Genomic DNA, 20,012 nt, shown 5'->3' on the forward strand with positions numbered 1-20,012 from the left:
CACTGGGGTCCCTTAGAGGCCACCTACCACAAAATGTGGGCCCCACCCCGGGTGTACTGAAATAGAGTTTGTATTGTAACAGACAAGAGCCGCAGGTGATTTGTATGCCATTAAGTTTAAGAAGCACTAGTCTAGAGGGGAAGAGACCTCATTGGTACCTCTGCCAATAGATCTGATGTCTTCCTTTTGCCCTCTTTCTTCTCAGGTCATGTAAACTTCACCATCAGCACTAATATTCTGGACTTAAATGAACTCTGTGGGGACCAGAAGGGGTTTGTTCCAGAAAAGGGCCAGAGTGACACACTCATCAAACCAGTTCTGGTCAAGGTGAGTTTTCTGCAGGCCTAGCTTCAGAGGTAGAGGCAGCAACCAAGCCAGGGATGTTCAGCGTGTGTCCAACCATGTCAGTTAGTCTCTCGCAGCAGTCTCACTCCAACTCCAATCAGGCAGCTCATCTTTATCCTTCCCTGACCCCCTTCTGCCCTTAACTACTTGCTTAACCCATACTGATGGTCTATGGAAGTACCTAATACAGTACCTGTTACTTTGTAGACACTCAATGAATGTTAGTTTCTCCTAAGAAAATCCCTAATGTCATCATTCGCTGCTTCCTGTCATCATGAACCCCATTGTCGATCCTGTCTCTTAGAAGTTTCCTAAACTTATCCTGAGCTCTAGCCCAGAAAGAATTTTACTGAGAGACCCCTCCCTGGGTTGAAATGGAGTCCTTCTGAATGTCAAAGAGAAGCTCTGTTCTCTCTAGTTCTGAGTGAAGCCCTGGAGCGCAGGCAGGACCTCTTCTCCCCGTTTCCCTTCCCCTTCCTGTTCCTTCAGTGCCACCTGCCCTGATACTCATCTATGTTTTTTTCACCCATCCTTGTCTCTCTCCATGTCAGCCGGAAGGAGTCCTTGTGGAGAAGACACACAGCTCACTGTTGTGCCCCAAAGGTGGGTGAACACAGAGAGGGGTTGGTGTGAGAATTCCCTTAGCAACAGGAGATCTTCTTAGGCAAAAGGAGAAATATACAGGACAAGAAGAAATAGGAGAGTGTAGTGGTGCCATTCCCAATGGGGCCAAGTAGCTGAAAGGCAGGATGAAGAAGAGAAAATGTACAGCACAGTTATGTCTCTCGCTGGAATTTATTTTCAGCAAAGACCACTGTGAATAGGGTAAAAAAATCTACCTCCAGCCCACGGAAAGCACTGGGTATAGAAAACCCTGGATTACGGCAATTTTTTCTGTGGTTTGGGCGTGAGAACCCCCACTATTTCCACCTTTTATTGTTTTACCTTTTCTCTGCCCCTCATAGGAAAAGTGGCTTCAGAATCCATCTCCCTGGAGGTCCCTGTGGATGTTGTTCCTGATTCAGCCAAGGCTTATGTTTCTGTTCACGGTAAGCAACCAGAGATTCTCGGCTCAAAAAGGAAAAATGGGGCCAGAGGCTGCCAAGGTGTGGCATGGGTTGAGGCCTATGGCCCTACCTGGAGGAAGGTATGGTAGATTAGAAGTGATGAAGGAAGAAGAGCTTATTTTACAAAGTGGGCAAATACAGCCTGTGCAGTGCAGATGGGATTAGATAGACGTATACTCTGGTTAAAAACAGCAAAGAGTCTGGGCAGGAGGAAGTTAAAGCTCGTTGAAGCTTGATATGTATTTAGGTTTAGGTCTATAAATTGGGTGGAGGGGAGACGAAATGTTTGCAGGAACCATTTAAAAATGAGGACTTCAAAAAAAAAAAAAAATGAGGACTTCATATATTTGAATACAGTTTTGGGAAGATTCAACCATATTTACATAGGACATGCCACTTCTTTAGGCAAGGAGGGGGAGCAAATAGAAAAACATGAGCCATGAAAGTTGTATCAAACTGGCTTAGGATCCCAGTTCTGCCGTTTAATAGCCATGTGAACTTGGATAAGTTAATGAACAATTTCGGGGCTTCCCTGGTGGCGCAGTGGTTGAGAGTCCGCCTGCCGATGCAGGGGACACGGGTTCGTGCCCCGGTCCGGGAAGATCCCACATGCCGCGGAGCGGCTGGGCCTGTGAGCCATGGCCGCTGAGCCTGCGCTCTGCAACGGGAGAGGCCACGACAGTGAGAGGCCCGCGTACCGCAAAAAAAAAAAAACCCCCGCAAAATTTCGATCCTTCTTTTCCCTTCTGTAAGACAGTGATAATAACCTACCTTTCAGGATTGGTGTAAAGATTAAATATAATAAATTTCCCAGCACAATATCTTGCACATAGTAGAAGGCCTATACATGTTAGGTGCTTTCTGTACTCTAACCCCCTACCCACATCCCTTCCAGGTTAAAATGTCTCCGTTTTGGCTGTATTTGATTCATACCTCTGGTACAGCACTCACCTCACTGTATTACAGCTCACTGTCTGTCTGTCTTCCACACTGCACTGAGGGATCCTTGAGGACAAGGGCCATGTCTTTTTCATGTTTGTTTTTCATACAGTTCCTGCAGTTGACTTTCAGTACATATTTGCACATTTGAATTGAACTCAATGACTAAAATGCAGATGTTCATGAGTCACTTATGTCAGGCTTACTGGCTTGTGAAGTAAATGGAGGGGTCAAGAGACGTAACGTGGAAAAGCGTATCAGGGGTGTGTGTGTGTTTGGGAGAGACTTGGTGATTTGGAGGGTGATGTATTTATATGCAGTGGAGGCACTTAGAGATTGAGACAAAGCATTGCAGGTTTTGTTACAAACCTCATCAGCTTCCTAAAAGCCATGAACACCCTCAGGTGGCCTACATACCTCTCTGTGAACTCCAGCACCTTATACATACCCGATATTATATATGTTATACTTGCTTATAATAAATTAGCATTGCAATATATTGTAATTGTTTGCCCCCCCTGACTATGGGCTCTTCGAGGTGGAGACTGTTGCCCCCAAAGTCACAGAGTAGGGACTCACTAAATGATAGTGAATACGTGTTTGTTAAATGTATGATAATAACTCTTAAGGGTTCCTTCTTCTGCCACCACCTTCCTTCCCTCTCCTTTTGGATCCCAGGGGACATCATGGGCACAGCCCTGAAGAACCTAGACAGTCTGGTGCAGATGCCAAAGGGCTGTGGGGAGCAGAACATGCTCTTGTTCGCTCCCATCATTTACGTCTTGCAGTACCTGCAGAAGACAGGGATGCTGACTGAGGAAATCAAGTCTCAAGCAGTGGATTTCCTGAGGCTAGGTGAGTTGGTTCACTCTTTCTTCTTGGACACCTTGTCTAGCGCCTATGATCGGTGATAAGACTCAGGGAAATTCAGCCCCTGAAGTGTCCCTCATCCTTGAAAGCCATGGGGGTGTTTTTTGAAGTTATCACTGTCATCTAAAACCACATCTGGCTTCCCAGGGTACCAGAGGGAGCTGATGTACAAACACAGGAACGGATCCTACAGTGCCTTTGGGGAGCAGGATGAAAATGGAAACACATGGTAATGTTGCCCAGTTCCCCATGAGTTCTGTACCCCAGAGCATAATTCCTGAACCCTCTGGAATTATTCCTCTACCTCTCCCCTTAACCCCATTCCTTCTTGCTTTCTATCCTCTACAGCTTTAATACTGTTTATTTCAGCTTCATGTATGGTCAAGCCCCTTACTCTTCTGTCTGACCTTGTACCTCCCAGTTCTTGTCCCCATGAATGCCAATTAATGCCTCCCTTTTCCAAGCTTCCTATGGCATTATGTTTCCTCAACTCCCCTTCTGGAACCATTCAACAGAATAAACTGTAGAACTATTGTACCCTCCCCTGGAAATCCACCCTCATGCCACATTTCCCTCTTCACCCATACAGGCTGACGGCCTTTGTCACCAAATGCTTTGACCAGGCTCAGAGATTCATCTTCATTGATGACAGGAACGTCCAGGATGCTCTCAGGTGGATGGCGGGAAACCAACTCTCCAATGGCTGCTATGCCAACGTGGGAGAGCTCATTCACACAACTATGAAGGTGCGGACCTGCCCAGGGGCCCACAGCCCACTACTGTGTCTGGGAGGAACTTGTACCTCTGAGTGAGAAGAATCAAGAGAGCACCGGCCTGAGAGTCAGTTCTTCAGGTCTCAGGCCTGGCTCTGGGTGACCTTGGTCATTATTCTTAACCAGTCTGAGCATTCAGCTTCCACATCTGTAAAATGAGAATATGTACTAGAATATGGTTCTCAAAGTATGGTCCCCAGATCGGCAGCATCGGCATCACCTGAGAACTTGTTTGAAATGCAAATTCCAGGGACTTCCCTGGTGGTCCAAGTGTTTAAGACTTCGCCTTCCAATGCAGCGGGTATGGGTTCTGTCCCTGGTCCGGGACCTAAGATCCCACATGCCTTGCGGCTAAAAAAACAAAACATAAAACAGAAGTAATATTGTAACAAATTCAATAAAGACTTTAAAAATCTTTAAAAAAAAAATCAAAAAAAATCTTAAAAGAAAAGAAAAGAAATACAAATTCCAGCTCTCACCCCAGACCTACTCTGAGGAACTCTGGGAGACCCTGATACTTGCCAAAGTTTGAGAACCACTGGACTAGAAGATCTCTGAGCCTTTTACTATTTCCCTAAGTCTGAAGCAAAGCCATTTCCTCTGGTGGGGACTCCTAGACAGCCCACCCAGTGTCTTTTGTAAGGGGTTTACTCTCTGGCAGGCACTAAGTACTCTATCGGAGATTCATATTTAATGTTTACAACAAATCAACGTGCTAAGCACTGGCATATCATTATAAATTCCATTTTACAGATGAAGAAACTAGGTGCAGGGCTTAAGTAAACTGCCTGAGGTGAATGCTAGTGGGCGGCAGGACTGTAATTTGAACCACAGCACTTGGATTCCAGGGGCACTGTTCCCACCCATTCACTGCACTGCCTGACCTTTCCCAACACAGCAAGGTGCCGGGGTGCGGGCAGCTTGTTCAGTTCAGAGCAGACCGAGTGAGAGAAAGACTGTACCAACTTTCCTAGAGGAATCATTATTGCTATTCCAGGACCTGGATTAAAAATCTTGAGCACTGGGACTTCCCTGGAGGTCCAGTGGTTAGGACTCTGCACTTCCACTGCAGGGGCATGGGTTCAATCGCTGGTCTAGGAACTAAGATCCTGCATGTTGTGCGTTGCAGCCAAAAAAAAAAAAATTCAATTAAAAGAAAATCTTGAGCATTGAAAACGAAATCTCTATATGATTCATTAGTGTTCCTTATGCAGGATCTTCCCAGTGTCCCCCATATGGGGGAGTAGTACAAGCTAGGACGTGACTAGAACAAGATCCTAGAGGTTTTTCTTCCTCTTGTCTTACCAGAGCCAGCCAGTCTCTCAAGAAACCCATCATTTATGTTGTCAAGCTTGGTGGTTCGGTCCTTATCGGGAGCTCCAGAGTTAAACCCACTGGGTTCAAATCCCAGTCCTTCAGCTTATTAGTTGTGTATTTTTTTAATATAAATTTATTTATTTTATTATTTTATTTCGTTGGCTGCGTTGGGTCTTCTTTGCTGTGCGCAGACTTTTCTCTAGTTGTGGCGAGCGGGGGCTACTCTTCGTTGTGGTGCACGGGCTTCTCACTGTGGTGGCTTCTCTTGTTGCGGAGCATGGGCTCTAGGCGCGCGGGCTTCAGTAGCTGTGGCTCGCGGGCTCTAGAGTGCAGGCTCAGTAGTTGTGGTACACGGGCTTAGTTGCTCTGCGACATGTGGGATCTTCCCGGACCAGGGCTCGAACCCTTGTCCCCTGCATTGGCAGGCGGATTCTTAACCACTGTGCCACCAGGGAAGCCCACAGTGTGTATTCTTGAACAAACTATTTAACCATTTTAAGTGTTGGTACTCTTATCTATAGAACAAAGATAGTAATTTAGATTACATATATTTTTTTAAAAATTGCTAATATCCTTCTGTGAAAGGCATTAATCAAGGAAGGGGTTACCTATTCTCCCTTGGAGAAGAAGCTGGGCTTTATGCCACTCGAGGGGAACGTCCATTTGGGGGAATCTCAGATTCAGTAAAAAATCTGAGAATAAGAGATTTTCTCCTTATCCCACTTCCTCACCCCCCTTTTTTAAAACCTGTTATCCTTCCTAACACCTTATCTTGGGTTTCCTAAATACCCACTCAGAGCTGAAGACCTCATGTTACTTCTTGCAGGTTACCGTATAAGGCTATGCAGTTATTGAAGTCCAGCCAGTTCTCCCCTCCACTGTGTGTCCTGGAGGCTTGGGGCTGCGGTCAGCCTGTGGAAAGGAGCGCTTTTAAAAAAAAAAAAAAAATTATTTATTTATTTGCCTGTGCCAGGTCTTAGTTACAGCACTCAGGATCTTTGTTGCCGCGTGCGGCATCTTTAGTTGAGGCATGAGGGATCCAGTTCCCTGATCAGGGATGGAACCCGGGTCCCTTGTGTTGGGAGCTCGGAGTCTTAACCACTGGACCACCAGGGAAGTTCCAGGAGTGCTTTTTAAAAAAAAAAAAATAATAATTCATCCGTTCAGAGGGGACACCTTTTTGCAATGTGCATGCAATTCTTCATGTGCTGGCTGCTGCCCTGACTTCTTATCTCCGTTTCCATCCAGGGTGGAGTTGATGACAAGGTCTCCTTGACTGCCTACATCACAGCTGCGTTGCTGGAGATGGGAAAGACCACAGATGTGAGTTCCTCTAGCTCCTCCCCTTGACACTCTCCTGATCATGCCTGTTTCTAGAGAAAGTCACCTATTTTTGTCCCTAGCCAGCCTTTTAAACTCAAAAGAGGATATGATTTCCTTATCATTGCCCCTTTTAAAAGGAATGCCTTATAAATTCAGTTCTTCATCTTCACTTTTTAGGACATGATGGTGAGTCAGGGTCTGCAGTGTCTCAAGGGTTCCGTCTTCACCACCCCCTACACGCAGGCCCTACTAGCTTATACTTTCACTCTGGCTGGGGATATGAAGAGAAGAAACATTCTTCTTGAAAAGCTAGATCAACAGGCTATCATCTCAGGTATGTTAGCCATGTTAGGAATTTTTTGCTTTCTTGTTTTTATTTTATTTTGTTTTATTTATTTATTTTTGGCCATGCTATGTGGCTTGCGGGATTGAACCTGGGCCCACCGCAGTGAAAACGCTGAGCGCTAACCACTGGACCGCCAGGGAAATCCCAGGAGTGTTTTGAAATTGTGAAAATATGTGAAAAATTTCCCTAGTCTCCGTAGTCCCACATATATTCAATTCTAGGATTCATTTTAGTAAAAGTTAAGTCATAAAATCATTGTTAACAGTTTTGCGGGAAAGCCCCTGAAAGTCCTCAAAGGCATGTTATATTTTTAACGTGAAGAGAAAATAGATGGTAGAAGTTAGTCAGAAAACGTATTGGCATTGGAGAATCACCCTTTTGCAGATATTTAACAATTCTTTGGTGTAAAATCATGGACTTTGGGCTTCCCTGGTGGCACAGTGGTTGAGAGTCTCCCTGCCGATGCAGGGAATATGGGTTCGTGCCCCAGTCCGGGAACATCCCACATGCCGCGGAGCGGCTGGGCCCGTGAGCCATGGCCGCTGAGCCTGTGCGTCCGGAGCCTGTGCTCCGCAACGGGAGAGGCCACAACAGTGAGAGGCCCGCGTACCGCAAAAAAAAAAAAAAAATCATGGAGTTTGATGGGGTACGACTTGAACTTGAAGATTTCTCAAGGTCCTTTTCAAACTTTTGGATGTATTTAGAATAATATTTGATATTCTGGGAATTCTCTGGCGGTCCAGGGGTTAGGACTCGGCGCTTTCATTGCTGAGGGCAGAGGTTCAATCTCCAGCCGGAGAACTAAGATCCCGCAAGTGACGTGGTGTGGCCAAAAAAAAAAAAAAGTATTCAATATTCTAACAGATCTAGTAAATACATTATTAATGAATTTTATTTACCTAGCTGTTTATTTAAAATTATACTTCCAGACAGAAATTTAATCTCAGCTTTCATTTATACAATGTCATTGCCGAGTTGTCCTCTCATATGGGCTCTGGGTAGTTTTTTGGCCTGTGTATAAACAACTCTAGTCGTGGAATGGGATCTCAGACAGTGGGTGGAGTTATATCTGCTCAGGTGTATATTAGTTTAATGTGATTAACTCTTCTCCATTACCTTGCATTGCAGGCTCACATGTTTTCTTTTGTTCTTCCACTTAGATGGCCTCCTGTGGGCTATGTATTTATTACCTCTAACCTTATATTTAGTTAGACTTCTAGCTTCCACTCTTCTCATTTCTACTTGCTGTGCTTTGTCTTCAAGTTACCTGCCATTGTGGCTGTCATAGAGTCGGGATTTGGTCTCATATTTTATTTGCTCGCCCTCATTAGCATTTCTTCTATGGTTTCTCAGAGTTCTTACGCATATTCTGCCATTTTTATTCTTCTTAAAGTGTTAGACCTTGGATTAAGGAAAATAAATGCTGAAAATTAATAAAATTTTGTAAGCCAGAAAAAAAAAAAACCCCAAACACATAAAATTCTTAAAAGAAGTTTCTACTTACCTATCTCCATTAACATAAGAATTTATAAATTAACAAGGGAGGTCTTGATATTATTGCTGGAGGCATTTATTGATGCTCCCAGCTTTACCCTGGGGAATTATGTGTGGGTGTACACACACGCACACACATCCTTGCATATACATTGTGGCCAATAAATCAGAAGATTTGAGAAATATTTTTGTCTAACTCACGATTAATTTTTGGTTGGTACTTTCTCTGATTTAAGGTGTAGCATTTACAAAGTGAATATAGGAAAGTCATTTCCTTCTAAGACTTTCCTAATTATGTGTTTTCCTCCATAGGAAAGTCCTTACACTGGAGCCACAAACCTCCTCCATCATCAGATGCCGGCCCTTGGTCTGAGCCTGAGGCTGTAGATGTGGAACTTACGGCATATGTATTGTTGGCCTGGCTTAGCAAAGCCGACTTGACTCAAGATGAGATAAACAAGGCCGCTAGCATAGTGGCTTGGTTGATCAAGCAGCAAAATGCATACGGAGGGTTCTCTTCCACTCAGGTAAGTAGCCTGCTCTCCTGCCACTTATCAGGTAGGATTAGGTCCCATGTGGAGAGAGAGGAAAAACTATCGCCCTTGCCCTGTAGGTCCAGAGACTAATCATTCTATAGAAAGGGAGAAAATCATGTGAAAAATATACAGAAGGGTTCATAAAATTAGGTCTTTTGAGCACATAAATAGTACTATACGCATTTAAGTGTCTTTCTTTGTAGAATATGAAACATCATGAGATCTATGTTCTACATGAAAAGAGGACATGTATTACATAGTCACAAATTAGAAAGCCAATTATGGGGTCTGTAAGCATAAGAGCAAGATTTTACGGGTATACCTCCTATTTCAGGTATTGGAAATCTGGTAAGATATAGTCTTTAAAAAGTTTACAGTCTAGAAAGAAAGCTAGGAAAAGTTGTATATATTACATAGCAGGATCTGGTTACAGAACAAAGATACAAAAGGTACAAAATATTGAATTTCAAGAGGGAGAGAGACCTCATATCAGCTTGAGGGATAAGAAAAGTCTTCACAGGCGAATGGCATTTGAGGGAGATCTAAAGGGACATGTAAAAATTTTAGGCAACTATTGAAAGGAAGGGGGAAGAGTCTGAGTAGAGACACCCATCTGCCAAACCGTAGAATGGCTGTTGGGAAAACTGGTTTAGCTGAAGCATAAAGGGACTTAGTTGAAAAGGTAGGGTAGCTTCATATTATGAAGGGCCTTGCATGTCAGACTCAGTTTCTGCCTAATTCTGAGGAGCCATTAATTTTTTTAAACTTTGTTTCAGAAAGATTAATTTGTCCCTTGGATATGGGATGATTTAGAGGAGAGAGACACTGGATTTGAAGAGATCAGGAGACTATTTCATTTGTCTAGTTTAGGGGTAAAGAGAAATCGAATTGGTGGGGTGGCAGTAGGGAAAAAAGGAGGTGGAATTGTATGATAAATTCAAATAATGTCATAAAAATCATCTTTGATGATCACAAAGAGAATAGCCATTAATTCATTTGTTCTGTAAATAGTATTAAATCCCTACTCTTTCCACGTCACTGATGATACAGAGGTAAACAAGAAAACACATTTTTTGTTCTCATAGCGATTATAGTATGACTTGTTGAAATTAGGGCCAGTTTCACTGAGGATGTAACATGTAAAGTAGACCTGGAAGAATGAACAGATTTTAATAGATGGAGTGTCTGGTGTAGATGTTAATAGATGATGTTAAGACCTTGCATATGGTAATGACTTAATTGGAATTTTAAAAAGTTATATGGTACTATGTTTCCTTATTTCAGGGAAATTCTTGGCCAAAGATCAGGAAGGATTTCCTTCTTCTTGCTGAGCCCTAAATAATTATATAATTTTAGAAAGCAGAGGATAGAATGTTTAGAATCTCAGTGACAGATATATGCCAGAGTTGCTTTTCAATAAAATCCTTGGCTATTACAAGAAGTCACATACCACACACTTTGGTTTTTAGGTGATGGTGAGGTCCCATTCCTTGAATTGTCTCCACATGTCCAAGGAATAAAGCCCTCCTGGGCTCCAGGTCACAGAGCATAGACAAAAAGTTGTTTGTAGAGGGCCAAGCTGCACAGATATAACTTGTTCACAGCTTCCCCTGGGTTGATACCTGTCTTCCTATCTTTATATGACAGTGTGATGTCTAAATATGACGGTTCTTTTTTGTTTGGGATAGGGAGAAATGGGATTCCTTTATTCTGCAGTAGGTATTTGACAAAGTTTTGAGCATACAGAAATTCTCATAACACAGAGTGAGATGTGACAGTTTTGCAGAATATCTCATTCTTTTTTTCTTTCCTTCAGTTGTAATTTATATAAATCATGTTTTCAGAAAGGAAAGGCTCACACTTTTTACGGGATGCCATGCTCTCTTAGAAACAGTTTATCTGTCTTATTCCCAGATGAAGAAAAGATTGTCACATGTCATAATGGCTAAGAAGCTTTGTCCTTCAAGGAGGGGTTTTCCAAGGATCCCCTGATACCCTGTGCCACAGAAGATCATTATGCAATTAAATAACTTTGAAGAGCGTGCAATTTTTAGGGTTATCAAGTTACCGCTGTTTCTTCCCCAAATAAGGAAATTGCAAAATATATATTGAACAGTGATCCACTCACTTCTGTTTTTTTTTACCAATTAAAAAAAAAATTGGAGTATAGTTGCTTTACAGTGTTGCATTAGTTTCTGCTGTACAGCAAAGTGAATCAGTTATACGTATAGATATGTATACTCTTTTTTGGATTTCCTTCGATCCACTTACTTCTAACAGTAGCCAGTTCTGAAGCTAGGTTTCATTGCTGAATATAAATATATGAAATTAGGCTAACGACCCATGAATGTTCAAGAATGACTTGATGGTGATTTTCTGTGCAGGTAAGATATTATGATTTCTTTGTCAGCTTCCCCAGCATTGGTGAATGTGGTTCTTAGATACTTAGAGGAGGTATCATCCAAGCTAGCGAACAACAATCAGGTGTGTAGATTACAGGGTCGTTGGAGGTTAGTTCCAATGGCCCACAAAACAGTAAGCATATGCCTGATGCCTGATTGTTTTCCTCAGGATACTGTAGTTGCTCTCCAAGCTCTTGCCAAGTATGCCACTACTGTCTATGCGCCATCTGAGGAAGTCAACCTGGCTGTAAAATCCGCTCAGAATTTCCAGCACACTTTCAACATTCAAGCTGCCAACCGGTTGGTGTTTCAGCAGGAGACTCTGCCCGATATCCCCGGGGTGTACACCTTGGAGGCCTCAGGCCGGGGCTGTGTCTTTGTGCAGGTAAGCAGGGCTCCAGGAGGACTAGTGTGCGTTGGGAAGGAGAGTCTGAGGGCATCTCTGCCTCTAGTAGCACCTTCTCTCATCTACCTTACTTGCAAGGAAAGTCGTTCGAACCGTACCCTCTTTTTATTTCTTTTTTATTGGAGTAAAGTTGCTTTACAATGTTGTGTTACTTTCTGCTGTACAGAAAAGTGAATCAGCCACACGTATACATCTATCCCCTCTTCTTTGCATTTCCATCCCATTTAGGTCATCACAGAGCACTGAGTAGTGTTTTCTGTGCTGTACAGTCGGTTCTCATTAGTTATCTATCAAACAGAACAAGCTTTAAAATCCTTCCCAACTCTGACCTGGTTATCTGTTTCCTCCAACTAGACGGTGCTGAGATATAATATTCTCCCTCCTAAAAGTGTGGAGGCCTTTAATCTTAGTGTGGAAATAGGGAAAGCTCGGTGTGAGCAACATACTTCATCTCGATCCTTGGCTCTGAACATCCATACCAGGTGAGGACAGCGGAGGTGCGGTGGGGGGCACCTAGACCATGGAAGCTGAGCTGGAGAGAGAGAGAGAGAGAGAGAGTGTGTGTGAGTGTGTGTGTGTGTGTGTGTGTGTGTGTGTGTGTGTGGTAGATGCACAGTGTGCCGAGGGGGAAGATAATGGACTCACACAGATTTGCTTCTTTCTGCCCTCAGTTATGTGGGGAGTCGCAGCTCTTCCAACATGGTTATTGTGGAAGTAAAGATGCTTTCCGGGTTCAGTCCAATGGAAGGCACCCATCAGTTAGTAAGTTGCTTCTGTTTTCTATCTCTGAGGGGGGGCTTATTATTATAGCTTTTAATTATCATTAAAAAGCTGGTGAAATGGGCATCATGGTTTATACATACAACTCATGATTTTATTATCTAAATGGGCTACAAAGGTGCACTGGATATATGATATGGAACCTGTTACAGTCTTGGTTCCTTTTTCTTACCTTTTCCACAGTATATGTTGTTTCTGCAACCATGGCAGAGCTTTGGAAGATTACTCTAGGGGATAGGGAAGGCTCTGGCTCTCAGTCTCCTTTTTTTTTCCCCTTTCTTATTCAGCTTCTCCAGCAACCACTGGTGAAGAAGGTTGAATCTGGAGCTGACACACTCAACATCTACTTGGAACAGGTAGGGATTAGGAACTGAACCAAAGAACTTGATCGCTTACGTGTCTTTTCAACTTCCCTTCTAATGTACATGTACTAGTGTCACATACACGAAGACGAGGAACCTGGGAGAGGGAGTTCACAACCACAAGATGAACTCTACTGGTGTACCATAAAATACCCCTTTGCGTCTCCAGGACAGCACTATCTAACAGACAGTGGGAGCCATCTGTGTTATTTAAAAATTTCTAGTAGCCACATTAAAAAAATTAAAGAGAAACAGATAAAATTAATTTAATTATATATTTTATTCAATTTTATATACCCAAAATGTTTTTTTATTTCACCATGTAATTAATATACAAAAGTGTGAATGAGGTATCTACATTTTTTCTTTTTTCTTGCTACATCTTTGAAATCCAGTACGTGTTTTACACTGACAGCACATCTCACTTCTGGCTGGCCACATTTCAACAGCTTAATGCCCACATGCAACATGACAGCTCTGGAGAATAACAGAGTGGTTAATAGCTGAGGCTCTGATGCCAGAGTGCTTGGGTTAAAATCCTGCTTCTAACATTGGCTGCAATTGTTGAATGATTGTTTCCTCATCTGTAGAATGAGGGTGGGTAGTGGTAAAAATAGTTACCTATCTCACAGAGTGGTTGAAAGAATTAAGTGATTTAAGACATGAAAAAATATTTGGAATTGTACCTGGTATGGAGTAAACCCTCAATAAACATTAGCAATTATTATTATTATTTTATAATGTAATGTTAATGTTAATTAATTTTCATTAGACATTGTATGTAACTTTTCATTTCAACCAAATAAGGAGTTCTCAAGGACTAGTAGTATTCTCAAAACTGTTACGATGCTTATTTCATCATACTCCATTTAGCACAAGGAAGAAAGGTAGCATTATTATATAACTGACAAGACTGTCTCCGATTAAAATTTACTGTTGTTGGTAATGTTTTCTGCTCCCACACCAACTAATTCATCTAACTGTGGTTTTCTTATCTGCCAGGGGGTGGTCCTTTAGGGTAAGTCCTGTATAGTTTCTTTTGAGATAACTCTGGTTAGTGTATCAGGAAAACCCCTGAAATCATGATATTGTAGTTGTTTAAGCATTTTGCAAAGTTTATGATGCTTTCATACACACCTTTGAGTCTCACACAGCACCCCTCCTTCTATGTAAGGAGGCTGAGGCTGAATTTATAGAGTGAGTGTGCTTGTCAAGTCATCCTGTTTGTCAGTGTCCAGAGTAGCATCTGGGGATTCTAATTTCCATGGCACCATTCCTGAGACTGCAGTGGCAGGCTGGTCAGTGTATCCAGCCAGCTTTGTCAGCTTCTAATCTGAGACATCAAGTCTAATGGTCTAAAAGCCAATCATCATGATTATATCTGTGATTATTTCCTTTTTCTATGTATCTTCTCCCCTTTTCGCTTGATCAGCATCACCAGAGGACAATCTGATTCACATTTAACAAGTTATTCTTGGTTTTATTCCTCTTCTCTGTTGTTTTTTGTTATTTGCTTGCTTGGTTTGGGGGGGTCTGTTTCCTTAATTTCTTCATTATTTCTTTTCTTTATTTTGGGCTGAAGGGAAGGGGAAAGGACATTTTTTGCTATTCTTTGTCTAACTTCTTAAGTTGAATGCCGATTTGTTTATTTTTAGTCTTTCTTATTTTCTGATGAATATGAACTATAAATTTCCCTCTAAGTATACTCTGTCTTTGTCCCACAATTTTTGACAAGCATTGTTTTTATTACCATTTAGTTCTATATCTTAATTTTTGGGGAAATTCATGGGATATTTAAAGCCATCTTTTTGTTACTAATTTCTAATTGTATTGCATTATGGTCTGAGATCATGACAGTGAGCCTCTGAAATGCATGGAAGTTTCTTTTGTGACCTAATATATGGTCTTTATTGGAAATGTTCATTGTGTGCTCCAAAAGAAGGTCCATCCCCTTTCTCTTGATCTAGATCGAGATCTGAAAGTCCAAGATGATTACTTCTGTTGTTCATGTCTTTGTTATCTCTGCTTATTTTCCTGCTCAATCTATCAGTTTTGGAAAAGGGCTTGTTAAAATTTCTAATTACCATTATTGATTTGTCCTTTACCCATTTATCTGTGCAATTCTGTCAGTTGTTTCTTGATATATTTTTCAACTATATAATTATGTATGTATATGTTATGAACATATCTTTTTCAGTTTTCCTTTTATTAGTATACACTGTGCTTCTTTTACACTAATTATATATGTGTGTGTGTGTGTGTGTGTGTGTGTGTATAGATTTAGATTTAGATTTCTACGTACACTGGCACTTTTTTTTTTTTTTTTTGCCACAGATTCTATCTGGTCAGATATTAAGGCTGCTATCCCAGCTTTCTTTTGGTTTATATTAGTCATTTACTTTCAATCTTTATGGTAACTAAATGACCAACGAGAAGAGTGGTTCCAAAGATTTTATTCCAGGACCCCTCTCTACTCTTAAATGACCTCAAAGAGCTTGTGGTGATGTGGGTTACGTCTATTGACATTTAACTTATTAGAAATTAAAACTGAGAAAAATATTAAAATATTTATTGTCACTTAAAAACAACAAAAATAAACTCACTGCATTTTAATATAACATTTTGTGAAAAATGTATTTCCCAAAACAAAATGAGAATAGCAGATTGTTTTATGTTTTTGCTTTAATATTTAGCTTAATCAAAGAGAGTAAAATTTTCCCATCTGCTTCTGCATTCAATCTGTTGCAATATCACACATCAGGTAGCCCCCTTACACTAGTACAGTGAAAGAGAATGAGAATGAAAAAGGCAAATAATGTCTTAGTGTTATTCCAAAAAGAATTCTGATCTCACAGTCTGCCAGATACAGTCTTAAGGATCCCTGAGAGTTCCTGGACCATGCTTTTAGAAGCACTATACCTAAGAAGAAATCTCTTTGGAACTATCTTCCAATTAGGTGTTTCTAACTTCCCATCTAAATTTACAACATAGGGGCTTCCCTAGCAGTCCAGTGGTTAGGACTCCACTGCTCCACTCAGGGGTCACAGGTTTGATCCCTGGTTGGGAAACTAAGATCCTGCAAGCCACACTGTGCAGCAAAAATAAAAGTAAATAAATACATAAATTTACAGCATAAATCTTATTTTCTTTTTATATTAGATTAATCTATGCAGTTGTTTTGAACTCTCCATTTATTCACTTACTCAACAAATATTTATTGAGCCATCAATATATGCCAGATACTCTTCGACGTGATAGAGATGCAGCAGTAAAAACAGTAGACATGGCCCCTGCCCTCATGGATTTGATATTCTAATGGAGAGACAAGCAATATGCAAAATTTAAAAGTACATATATATGTGCACACACACACATATTCAGGAATAATTTTAGTAGTAATCAGTACTACGCAGGAGTGTGGTGGGGGTAGGCCTGGATGTGATTGTTTTAAAGTAACAATCAGGGGACTTCCCTGGCGGCCCAGTGGTTAAGACTCCGCCTTCCAATGCAGGGGGGGCGGGTTCCATCCCTGGTCGGGGGAGCTAAGATCCAACATGCCGCGGCCAAAAAACCAAAACAGAAATAAACCCAGAAGCAATATCGTAACAAATTCAATAAAGACTTTAAAACTGGTCGACGTCAAAAAAATCTTAAAAACATAAATAGATAAAGTAAGGTGGTCAGGAAAGGCCTCTCTGAGGAGACGTCATTTGATCAGAGACCTGAATGAAGAGAGAAAGGCGATCGGGAGCATACAGGTGTTGGAGTGAAGTGGAAGCCTCCGTTCCTTTGGCCACTTCACTTAATTCAGTGGAGGAGCCACGGGTTAGAGTAGACCAAGAACAGACCCATTTTGCAGAAGGACCAGGAAGTGGTAAGATGCTAAGAAGAAAAAGCCAGGAAGCCAGCAGGAGGCAATATTAGGTGTGGCATAGAGCAGAGGTAGAAGGGCTTCAGAAAATCTGTGTGATGACAGCAAGAGCCTTTTAACCTCCACCTGACAGCGATGTTATTTTCACTTTTGTTTTAATGTGATGTTTGTCTGTCTTCCCCACAGCTTAGTAAGGAGTCTCAGACCTATACCTTCACCATCAGCCAAAGCCTGTTGGTCACCAAGCTCAAACCAGCAACCATCAAAGTCTATGACTACTACCTACCAGGTGATGGCCAAGATTTATCTGCATCTTGCAACATACTTCTACTTCATTCTTCATGATATCTTCCTTAATTTTACAGATACTCCTTTCCAAGCCAAGTGCACATAATTACATTATCTGATCTCCTAAAGCATTTTAATTCAATTATATGCCACTTAAAAAAGTCTTCTGCACTAGACATATTTTATACAACGTGGTCCATAGACTGAAAGAACGGTGGTCTCTAAAGACTAACTATTCTTAATATTTTTGCTGCAATGACTAATTTACTACAAGTGTGCAAATATCAGTCATTGGAAACTTGCTGTAATTCTGAATGTGCTCATAACCTGTAGAAATCTTTTGAAGAGGGTTAAAGCAGTAACTTTTATGTAGTAGTTTCTCTCTGAATGTATTAGGCCTGCAATATAATAATATATGTCATTTAATTTTACAGATGAACAGGCAACAGTTCAATATTCTGATCCCTGTGAATGAGGTAAGCCCAGAAGAAAGAAGGCTGGGCTTTTGGGGTAGGGTGGCAGTATTCGGAAGTTAAGGAGACGTTCTTCTGAGTTAAGGGTATTATCTTTTGGAAGCGTATTTTTGATAAAGTGGACTTTCCTTTTTTGTCCTGAACTCTTTTATTAAAAAAAAACTGAGGTATAGTTGTTGTACAATATGTCCTAAACTCTTGAAGAGAGAATAATCATCTCCATAGTTCACATCAGAAAAAGTTAATAGTGGCATTTGTGTGAGGGGTTCTATGTGATTTTTAAAAACAGCATTTTCTTTTTTTGGCAGAAAATTTTCCTAATTATTACATTATATATCTTTTAATATAAAAATACTAAGACAAAAGTAAAGATTACCTGATTCTACTTCCCTTAGATAACACTCTAATAATCCCATCGTGTGTTTTGTGAGAGTTTTTTTTTTTTCTAGTCAGGAAAAAACTCCTCTATAATTGTGAAGACTTTCTGTGTATCATGATGTCTTCTGTCTTTGTTTTTTCCCTCCAGGGTAGAAGATGGAAAGAGACTAAACGAATTCTCCACGACATTACTGGACAGCATTTTTCCGTCTCTTAAAGCAGAACCCGTTCAATCAAACAATTTGGTTTCTCTTGTTAAAAAACAAAATGCAGGACTTCCCCGGCAGTCCAGTGGGTAAGACTCCGCGCTTCCACTGCAGGGTGTGTGTGTTCAATCCCTGGTCAGGGAACTAAGATCCCACATGCTACGTGGTATGGCCAAAAAATTAAAAAAAAAAAAAAAAAGCAACCAAATAAAATTGAAGATTGAATGGGCTCTGTTAGGTGATTTATGAATTGAGCAGCATTTCGTCTAGCAACCAGAAGGATGCTCCAAGGGGTTGTACAAAATTGAAGGTTTTTATATAAAGAAGGGTAGGGCAAAGGAGCTATTAGCCAAAGAAAAGAAAGAATTTTTTTAGGCCACGACATCTTTTTGGGGGAATGAGTGGGAGGGAATGGCAAGGATTTTACGGCGTAGATTGCCTCTTCTTCCTCTGGGGGATGGAGAAGGCCCACGTGGCAGATGACCTTGTTGGTGCTGACTGGAAAACTCCAGACTAGTTGATTAAGATTACATTCCTGGGGAAGGTGGAAATGGCAGTCAGGTCAGGTATTAAATCTAGGTTTGGTATCAGGGGCTTCGGCACAAGTGACACCATTTTGGGCCTGTGGTTTTTCTCTTTAACACTCTGATTGACTAGTGAGTGGGTAACAGATGGGTAGGCCTGAACCTCAGCTACTTTCTACGACTTCACAGATGCACAGGTGCCGGAATACAGGGCTGAGGAGGATGGGCTCGGAATCATCACACAAAGGAGGAATTGTATGGGAAAGCTCCTTGGGGTAGGGGTCACTGACTTAACCATTCTGTTGGGCCATTTAGGAGACTCTCCAGAGAGGAGATGGTGGTAGAGGGTGCTCCAGGGAAGAGAAAAATGTCTTCCTGGAGGTTAAATCTAAGGGAAGATGTAATTTAGGGCTTTGGGAATAGACTAAAAAGATTTTTTTCTTTTCTTTGAAAAGAAAATCTGTGTGCTCGACTCTGTGCATATTCCTGTGGTTACCAAAGGTTCTGTTTAAAGATATGGTTATTCTTTAACAAAAGCTCACAATTTGGCTTCTTCCTTAAACCTTTTGACCCAGACTTCGCAAAGAATCGAGTCAAGTATTCAGAGAGAGGTCCAAAGAGAATCCTAATTAAGGGACTGTGTTCAGCCAGTCTGTCACTTTGGGGCAAGCAGTGATTGATAACAAGAAAAGTGGCTGGCCACAATTCCCTATCATCTCTGCTTCTCTCCGGCCTGATTCCCCCCAGCCTTTGCCCACTTGGGATACCTATCATGGTGTAAACTCTTCCTTGGGGCAATGTTTTCGTTTTGGAAACAAGTTTGGAGGCAGTGGGGGGGGGTTGGGGAGCGAATAGTGATATTTAAACAGAGACGATTCTCTAGGTAATTACACCCTTTTACCTTGGAAGTCCACACACTGATCAGAAACTCTGACCAAAAGAGTCAGGGAAAAGTAAGTCCATGATGTAGGTATTTCCCTAAACCCAAGGCCACGCTTGCATAAACTATTTGTTCCTTACCTCCTCCACCCTAGACTTTGCCCTGCTCCTCTTAGGAGTTCCCAAAGTGAGAGAAGATGGGGAACATACCCAAAGGAGGTCATCCCTAAGCCTGCCTTACCCTTCGGTATGATGGGAAGAGAACAGAGAACTCTAGAGAAAAGAGAGCAGTCATGAATGCTCCTCCCACACAGTGAAAGCCCCACCCCTCTGTTCTTTTGGGTCTGTAGCTCCTGCCAAAACTTACCATTTTTTTTGCAATGGAAGGAGGTGGTGGTCCTCAAGATTTAAGAAGTTATATCTGGCCAAAAAA

General features: G+C 41.6%; 1 protein-coding gene across 1 annotated transcript in view; it reads left to right on the forward strand.

The window, feature by feature from the left end:
• The window catches only part of A2ML1 (alpha-2-macroglobulin like 1), a 56,991-nt gene extending 38,719 nt beyond the window's left edge, over nt 1-18,272 (forward strand). Inside the window, exons 22-37 of the mRNA XM_024733143.1 lie at nt 206-327; nt 897-948; nt 1,311-1,394; nt 3,030-3,206; nt 3,369-3,450; nt 3,811-3,967; nt 6,560-6,634; nt 6,812-6,968; nt 8,787-9,001; nt 11,582-11,797; nt 12,173-12,300; nt 12,490-12,580; nt 12,886-12,954; nt 17,018-17,120; nt 17,554-17,595; nt 18,119-18,272. Of these exons, the coding sequence (XP_024588911.1) occupies nt 206-327; nt 897-948; nt 1,311-1,394; nt 3,030-3,206; nt 3,369-3,450; nt 3,811-3,967; nt 6,560-6,634; nt 6,812-6,968; nt 8,787-9,001; nt 11,582-11,797; nt 12,173-12,300; nt 12,490-12,580; nt 12,886-12,954; nt 17,018-17,120; nt 17,554-17,594 (1,769 nt within the window). The 3' untranslated portion in view covers nt 17,595; nt 18,119-18,272. The remainder of the gene's footprint in view (nt 1-205; nt 328-896; nt 949-1,310; nt 1,395-3,029; nt 3,207-3,368; nt 3,451-3,810; nt 3,968-6,559; nt 6,635-6,811; nt 6,969-8,786; nt 9,002-11,581; nt 11,798-12,172; nt 12,301-12,489; nt 12,581-12,885; nt 12,955-17,017; nt 17,121-17,553; nt 17,596-18,118) is intronic.
• The last annotated feature ends 1,740 nt before the right edge of the window (nt 18,273-20,012 follow it).

The sequence above is a fragment of the Neophocaena asiaeorientalis genome, unplaced genomic scaffold, assembly GCF_003031525.2.
Source record: "Neophocaena asiaeorientalis asiaeorientalis breed wild unplaced genomic scaffold, Neophocaena_asiaeorientalis_V1.1 scaffold150, whole genome shotgun sequence".
Taxonomy (NCBI): Eukaryota; Metazoa; Chordata; class Mammalia; order Artiodactyla; family Phocoenidae; genus Neophocaena; species Neophocaena asiaeorientalis.